The sequence below is a fragment of the Penaeus chinensis genome, chromosome 30, assembly GCF_019202785.1.
Source record: "Penaeus chinensis breed Huanghai No. 1 chromosome 30, ASM1920278v2, whole genome shotgun sequence".
In the NCBI taxonomy this organism is placed as follows: Eukaryota; Metazoa; Arthropoda; class Malacostraca; order Decapoda; family Penaeidae; genus Penaeus; species Penaeus chinensis.
The window spans coordinates 12,044,652-12,053,498 of NC_061848.1; the positions used below are offsets into that span (position 1 = coordinate 12,044,652).

The 8,847-nt window shown below is 33.0% G+C and overlaps 1 protein-coding gene across 1 annotated transcript in view; it reads left to right on the top strand.

The window, feature by feature from the left end:
• LOC125041070 (sphingomyelin synthase-related protein 1-like) overlaps window positions 1–8,543 on the top strand; it is a 71,012-nt gene extending 62,469 nt beyond the window's left edge. The window contains exons 3-9 of the mRNA XM_047635821.1: window positions 134–355; window positions 542–747; window positions 3,071–3,278; window positions 3,945–4,078; window positions 4,315–4,432; window positions 7,280–7,430; window positions 7,994–8,543. Of these exons, the coding sequence (XP_047491777.1) occupies window positions 191–355; window positions 542–747; window positions 3,071–3,278; window positions 3,945–4,078; window positions 4,315–4,432; window positions 7,280–7,430; window positions 7,994–8,361 (1,350 nt within the window). The 5' untranslated portion in view covers window positions 134–190 and the 3' untranslated portion in view covers window positions 8,362–8,543. The remainder of the gene's footprint in view (window positions 1–133; window positions 356–541; window positions 748–3,070; window positions 3,279–3,944; window positions 4,079–4,314; window positions 4,433–7,279; window positions 7,431–7,993) is intronic.
• Window positions 8,544–8,847: the final 304 nt, after the last annotated feature.

Consider the following 8,847-nt stretch of genomic DNA (forward strand, 5'->3'; position numbering starts at 1 on the left):
GAAAGTCTTGCAGCTGGATATGTGTAAGTGTTCTGTTAACCTTTAATTTGTTTCTGAAATAATTTGTTTCATATCAGATAACTTATATAGTTTGAACCCCCACCCCCCTAATAGATACTGATACCTTTTACAGGTAAAATTTTATAAGAAGGAAAGAAGATTCAATTCATCGAACCTACCAATACTCAAAATGGTCCGTGGCAAGCCAGAAACATGGACTGTTCCAGAAGTTGGTGCCTGGCTTGAGGGACAAGGCTTTGGGCAGTACAAAGCAGCATTTATTCATCACAAGATCAGTGGAGACATTCTCCTCCTGTTGTCAGAAAAAGACCTCAAGGAAGATCTAGGAGTTATGGTAATTATTGTTGTATGAGTTATATAAGTGTATTTCATTCTTTATGCTACACTTTGCATTTTTGTATTGGAAGATCCTTTATGTTATTGCTTATTTATTTTTTATACATATAGATACCATAGGTGATCAGACATAAATTACTATTTATTGATTTATTCATTTATTAATTTATTTATATGTTCATAGATCCTTGGGGATGTCAAAAGATTACACCTAAGCATTACCAAACTGCAGCAAGAACATCGCTCGCCTGATTCCCCTGCTCCCGCAAAAAATATTTCTGTGCCGTCCAGCAACACTGGATATCCATGTCAGCATCACAGTGTACCACAACATAATCTGCATCCTTCAACAGCCAGTGTACCAAATGCAACAACATTTAATAGAACAAGGTAAAGGATATGATTACTTTTGTATGATTGAACTATAGATGTATTAAGATGATTGTGTGTGAAGTCTAGTTAACAAATATGAGTTGTTATTAAATGTAATAATTTTCTTCTCTCCCTCTCAGAGATAGAACTGGGTGTACTGTTTTTTGTCTTCTTCACAATGTGTCTTTTAGATCCTTTAATTAGAGTACTTTACCTCAAGGGGGCCATCCTTAGTGTTGGGGAGGACGATTCAATAAAACTGCAAAGATATTATTACATCTTATTGATTTGTTACTTTTTAGATAATTAGTGAATACATGTCTTCTTTTTTTCATGTTTTCAATGCACTGGTCAGTGGGTTATATTCCAAGTTTTGTTATTGGTTATTAGTGTTTAGGTAGCTGGTCACAGTAATCCATTGATGTCATGAAACTTTGGATGAATCCCCTTTTCAGAAAATGAAGTAGATATATAGATGTACTATCATTCTTTATCACTTTTATTTGCCAGTGCTTCTTGTAAAAATTACTTAGTGTCAAAAAAACAAAAACAAACAAACTTTGATTGAAGACTATGGGGAAAAAAGAAAGAAGGAAAGAAAGAAAAAAACAAAAAAACTGTTCTTTTGATCCTAGCCTTGGGATGAAGTGGGGTTCATGTCATGACTGACTTAGTCATGGCTCCAGGTGATGGGTCATTCACATTATGGCTGACTTGGACATGGCTCCAGGTGATGTGTCATTCACATTATGTTACTACAATGCATGCATTACATTTTATTCTGTTCTTTATAAGGTACCTTCATTCCCACATATCACACCCCAGGACATTGCCTGAAGAAGAATGGGCTTTGTAATGCTCTGATTGCCTATTGTTTTGAATAAAGGGCAATGTTTAGCACAAAAATCATTTGCCTGATATATTTGGAAGATGTCACACCAAAACATTGATATTTCTAACTGCTGCTGTGAACCTTAAGTAACTTTTTACATGCTTAGTCTCCTTGTGTCAGTGACTCAGATTATCATTTGGCGTTCTGCCAGTGTGACAGTATTGAAGTATGACACACACAAGGGAAGTACTGAAGCCATGAGAGTAGCAGCCATGTGTATAACTGCATACAATCTCTTATTTTTTAAGAAAAAATATGCCAAAAATAAAGATTCCTATTTTTATTTCATCTTGTACACAAAGTGTAACACACCTTACTACAGGTTCAATATAGCAACAAAAGTAAATACCATGCATCTCTGAATATGCAAAAACATTAAAATTATAATCTGGATACAAGTTATAAAAAAAACAAAAAAACACCACCACCACCAAAGTGGTTGGTGTGGCATGTCAAGTGTAATTCACCAGCTGCATCTGAAATAGACACCAGAGGCAAGCCCAGTCAGCCGTTCATACCCCCAATATGAAAGCCCAGTGAACCCCAAATTTCGGAGGCTTGGGGTAACTCAGTTTTTATTGTCTCAATCCATTTCCCTCCCCCCCTCTGGTAGGTGAAGTATTAACCACTTACTATACAGTCCTGAAGAATTTCAGTGCTGTAGGTAGAGCTTTATAATTTTGTTAGCAAGTATTTTTTTACCTGCTCTTATTTAGATCATCCTTAGTATAGGATATTTTACTGCTGCTGAGTCTTTTGCGGGAAGTTTCGTTCCTCAAACAGATTCCTCTACCAGACCCTTGCTGCTTTTCTCAATATCTTATATATTTCTCAATATATATATATTTTAGACAGTTTATTTTCTGCTGAATAGGAACAATGATTTGTGTTATACTGGTTGTGTGCATATGTTAATGATAATGTTTTTTTTTTTTTTTTTACTGACTTTTAACCCATTGTCTGGATATGTATTGGACTCCTTCACAATCTTTCATGTTGGAATGATTCATTTTTTTTCTTTTTTAAACAATCATTTGGTGTTCTGAACTTTAGTCCTGTACCAGTTGGGTAAGGAGAATTTTAAGATTTTCATTACTGGTGGATATATTTTTGACAAATGCTTTTTATACACTTACTAACTAGCTATTCTAGTTCTAAAGCTTTTGTCTGTGTCATTTTAACAGCATCGTATTAACATTCAACCACTAGAGTTTTATTGATTTTGAATAAGAAATATATTTGTATATATTATTTTTTCTTTCCTTGTTTAATTGATTTACAATTCCTGCCATTAGCTTTTTAGCATTCACATCATTCCTTTTTTAAAAGTTATAGGTGCCTATATAGCAATTTTGAAACTTGAATAAATAACTTATTTGTCTTGATATTGTACTTCGTTTTTTATCATTATGAAGTTTACTAATTTAGTCTATTATTCACTGGCGGCAGGACTTACTCATCAGATTCACAAGCATCTGACTTTCCTGAACAACAGCAACAGCATCAGTCTTTAGGTAATCTCCGACGCCCCAGTGGTATGGCGACTCAGCTTCAGCCAGAGTATGTCAAAACCATAATATCGTGTCTATACATGTTACTTGTCACTTGGATCACAGCCATCGTCATGGTCTTCGTGCATGACCGCGTTCCTGATAGGGTAAGCACTTTGTTTTTCTATTTCCTTTTCTTTTGGAAATGTTTTGTTATATTTATCTTTAATATTTATTTATGGACTCATTTATCGTACATGGTTATTTGTTTATGTCTTTATCATAGATTTTTTTCCTTTTGTGTTTTGATTTTTGTTTCATGTTGTCACTTACGTTTAGTATGTACATTGGTATCAGTTAGATTGTTTTAAAAGTTTGTCTTTAGGTTTCCGTTGGTGTTGATAGTGTTTCCACTGTGTTTTATATTGCTTCCTGGGTAAATATATGTCCCTATAGCCTCAGTCAGTACATCCAATTTGGCACCGTGCAAAGACCGTCAACTTTTGTTTCATCTTGCAACGCCAGCTGGCAGGATCAACTTGTGAATCCTATATACCATATTAACACCAGGATCTTCTGTGAAGTAAATGTGGAGTTTGATCTTTTTCTAGTGGAGCTTGAAGGTTAAGCTTGAACCTGTTTCTCTAAATTTGGATATATGGTCTGGCCTAGATTGAATATGCACAGAAGTCTTTCATTAGATAGTGATTATATAGATGGCACATTGTATTTACAGCAGAGATTATAATGCACTATTGTACTGTAATACTAAGTTACAGTGAATTATGAACAGAATCTATAATCTAATAATGTTTTCTTTTTCTTTTCAACAGGAGCGCCATCCTCCATTGCCAGATATATTTCTCGACAATGTCCCACATATTTCATGGGCATTTCAGTTATGTGAGATAACGATCATTTTACTTACTACAACATGGATTATCATCTTGTTCTTCCACAAACACAGGTATGCATCAGGAAAGAGAAGTTATTTTTTGGAAACAGACATGGGGAAAAAACTAGGAGAGGGAGAGGGGGAGAGATAAATTTGTACACTATATATATATGTTTCTATTATTATTATTATTATTATTATTATTATTATTATTATTATTATTATTATTATTATTAAATACTTGCACCAGTAACATGTGCAAACAAGTGAGAAAATTACCAAGTACTAGTTGACTATTCATTTTGCAGATCAATTGCTATTAGAAGATTCTGTGCTTTGTCTGGTTCTGTGTTCTTACTACGCTGTGCTACCATGTTCATCACCAGCCTCTCAGTGCCTGGCTCTCACCTGGAATGTGCTCCTAGGGTGAGTAACAATCATCAAAGTTTTATTATGTTCGATATGGTAACTTTATTCTAAGATCAGTGCTTCAATAATCTTTTTAAAGTCATTCAAGTCATGCATTATTTTTCTACATTTTAGAACTGTTAAATTGATTTACATTGGTAAAAACTGATGGATCAGGAACCTTTTGATTGTTGAAGATAAATAAAAAAATCCTTAACCTGCTTTGGTATGGTGTTTGCATGTCTATTTGAATCTGAATTTTAATTCTTCATTTATGATTTGATGGATACAACATAGAACAACTTGCCTTTATTTGACATTGTTGGTTCTTTTGCTAGATTAATGATTATATAGTTCTAGGTTTGGTTTGCAAAATGTTTTGATATGGTAGCTTTGTTTTGTGTGATTTGAATAGACCATCCCAAGGGGAATTACCCATGCTAATTCAAGTACTAGAAGAAAAGGGTAACCACCACCTTTCATTGGTTTGTTATGCGTTGAGACTTCCAAGAGGTCAGTTAAATACAATGAAATCATTGAAAGAATTATAGGATTTTCTTCACTTTCTGAAAATCTTCCTTAGAATGTCAAATACTTTCATTCATGCATTCAGACACATGCACAAATAACGTGCATATGTACCTATATTTACATCTGAATTTTTTTTTTTTTTTTTTTTTCCTCTCTATTTATTTCTCTCTTTCTTTTTTCTTGCTTCCTTTGTCATTTTTCATAATTTTTGAGAGTTACACAGAAGTTTGTTTGATTAATACATGTAATTCATCAAAGCATTACAATAATGACCTGTAACATAATATATTCCTCTCACTAGTCTTTTGTGGTAATCCCATATTCATCACCAACTTTGTCATCTTGAATCTTCTTTTATATTCAAGTTAATTATTCAATTTCTTAATCCTTGCTGCTTTGATTATTGTCTGGATTAAGAGTGTTAGTATATGTTAGTACATTGGGTACATGTATACACAAAACACAATTCAGGTGGTAGCTTAAATATATTGTTAATAACTTGTTAATATAAAGTACAGAACTATTTAGGAACTTCATACACACAACATATACATGGAATGTTTATACAAATATGATTGGGGGACAGTACCTCCCACCCCATTATGGAATCACCAGAAATATGGTCTTTAACTTAAAGTCTGTGTAGCCACATTACTTCTATTTCTTTACTTTTCTTTTTATATATATGAATAAATACATAATTTATTGCTCTCTCTCTCTCTCTCTCTTTCTCTCTTTCTTTCTTTCTTTCTTTCTTTCTTTCTTTCTTTCTTTCTTTCTTTCTTTCTTTCTTTCTTTCTTTCTTTCTTTCTTTCTTTCTTTCTTTCTTTCTTTCTTTCTTTCTTTCTTTCTTTCTTTCTTTCTTTCTTTCTTTCTTTCTTTCTTTCTTTCTTTCTTTCTTTCTTTCTTTCTTTCTTTCTTTCTTTCTTTCTTTCTTCTTCTTTCTTCCTTTCTTCCTTTCTTCCTTTCTTCCTTTCTTCCTTTCTTCCTTTCTTCTTTCTTTCTTTCTTTCTTTCTTTCTTCTTCCTTTCCTTCTTTCTCTCTACCTCCCTCCCTCCCTCCCTCCCTCCCTCCCTCCCTCCCTCCCTCTCTCTCCCACTTTCCTTCCTTTTTGCAAGGCACACCATTTTTATGGTGTGCCTTGCATACCAGAATGGATGGAACCCTTCAATTGTATCTCTAGACAGTCAATATTTTCTGCATGTATTTTAGAATTTTATGGTGATTTTGCAGGTGCATTTATGCATTTCATAGAGAGGTATTCTGAAATTGTTGCCTATCAAAAAATTAACTTACCCTTGAGTTTTGGCTATAGTTGCTGTGTCAAATTCCAGAACACTGGTCTGAAGTACCTTCTTGCCCAGCAGCTCAACACGCCAATAGCAGCATTGTTTCATTTAGCCTCAGTCTGAAATGTGACTGGTGGTCGTAAAATAAACTTCACCTCAAGAAGCTGAAAATATAAGTCCTCATACTGTAGAGCCAGGTCTGACAATTCAAAGGAGAAATTCTATACTTCTAACACCCAACCATTGCTCTCTCCTGCAGCCCAGTATGTGATAGATTCTTGAATGGGCTTTCCCATGCTAATCCCCACTCTAGTGAAAACCAAATGCACTGTTACTTAACATTCCTCTTGATGGTTTTGTTATTCTCTAATGGCTCTATAGACGGTGTTCAAATGCAGCTGCTGCTTTCTGTGCTGTGCTTAGTGTTTGGATTTGTCAAAGAACGTTCTTTGTTTATTCGTTTCTTTATTAACTAGTTTTCGTAATTACTACTGTCATTTATTTTTTTCCATTACAGTGCTCATAGTAATTGAGAATTAATCACAAATGACTTCAGACTTCTCCAGTCTGATTTTTATCTGTTTGTTCTAGTAGACTGAGGCTTTTGATGTTGAACGTTTAGCTGTTTGGATTTAAGAAATACTGTTTATTAAAAATGTGTCAGATTTTTCATATCTTAAATTAGTGTATTTTTATTAATTACAGTTTAATTAGCATGAAACTGGTAATTTCTTAGATATGAAAAAAATATTGCTGGAGAAGTTTGGCCTTGATTATTGGATGATATTTAGTGTGAACAGTTTCTAGTTACACTATAAAGTTTTGTCATTTGTATGTATTATTGACAGCAGAATTCAGCTACCATTTTGAATATATATAACTTATGATTTTTTGTTGACCAGTCATGTGTATAATGAAGCAAAATGCAACAAAAAAATTATAAATTATGATGGTAAAAGGGTAAAAAGTTTATGGAATTAAAAAATGGAACAAATATATGTACTGGCCCAAAGAGTAAATCTTATGATACATGTTTTCCAAACAGGATCCTAGTGACCTTGCGACCCAGCTACAGCAGGCATGGATCATATGGCAAGGTGGAGGACTCAGCATCAAGGGCGTGCGCACATGTGGGGACTATATGTTCAGTGGACACACCACAGCTCTTACATTGCTCAATTTTTTCATAACAGAATGTGAGTGTTATAGTTGAACAGTTGGTTACAATAGCTTGCTTTTTTTGCCCTAGTTGACTCAGTGCAGGTTTATAACTATCACATATGACATTTCAGGCAAAATGAATTTCAGAATATTACTATTTACATGAAAAGAAAAGAAACGATTTGTAAATAGTATAATGTATACGTAGAGTGAATAATTAGGTTAGTTTAGTGGGAAGGAAGGAGAAATCAGTAACTAAGCCACCAGGGCATAAGTAGTATGATAAAACAAGATATATTTTCAGTACCTGTTATTGCCTCTACTTGATGTAAATAAATATCTTGAGGGGTTGAGATTGTTGTTTATTACATTAGAATGGGTGCTAGGGCCTTCATAATTTAGTAGAGGCACTTCAAGAATAGAATATCTTGCCATACCCTTACATAAAGAAAAGTCACTGTAACATCAAATTTTTTATTAACTGTCCCCAGAAATACATTGTACTTGTTTATAAGTTTGTATTTGTTCTTCGCAAACAAATGACTTAATTTTGTTCCACTTTATACTTTTGTTTAATTATCTATTTATTCTTTTACAGATACTCCCAGAAGAATGTATTATCTTCACATTACCTCATGGGTCCTCAACACCTTCGGGATATTCTTTATCCTGGCTGCGCATGAGCACTATTCCATCGACGTTTTCATTGCCTTCTACATCACCTCCCGCATGTTCCTCTACTACCACTCACTGGCCAATAACAGGGCTCTGCATCAAAGGGACTCCTTCAGAACAAAAATTTGGTTCCCAATGTTCAGCTACTTTGAGGCCCAGATTGACGGGATTGTGCCCAACGAGTATTCAAACCCACTTTCCAGATCTAACATTCAGCAATTTTGGAAGACTTTAATCATTACTCTGTCTGAGAATTTATTCAACAATAACTTAAAAGAGAAAGATGATTGAACAAGAGAACATAAAAAATGCTCTTCAAAGCTTTGTGGTAAGGATCAATTAGAATGATTTCAAGGTTGTGATAATGCTCAAATTTTTTATATGAGATACAGTTTTATTCCTGAGCATAAATACTTCATAATTCCTAGTTTGGCATTAACATTGTAGTAGACATTGAAAATAGTTTTTATAATACTTTTGCTTTATATATATTTATATTTATATTTATATTTATATTTATATATATATATATGTACATATATATATGTACATATTTGTATGTACATATATATAATTATATATATATATATATATATAAAATTAAATATATATGTATGTATATATATATATATATATATATATATATAATATATATATATATATATTACATATATATTATTTATATATATATATATATATTTATTTATACATACACGTTTATATATACATATACATATTTATACATATACCTATACCTTTATTATGTATTTATGTATA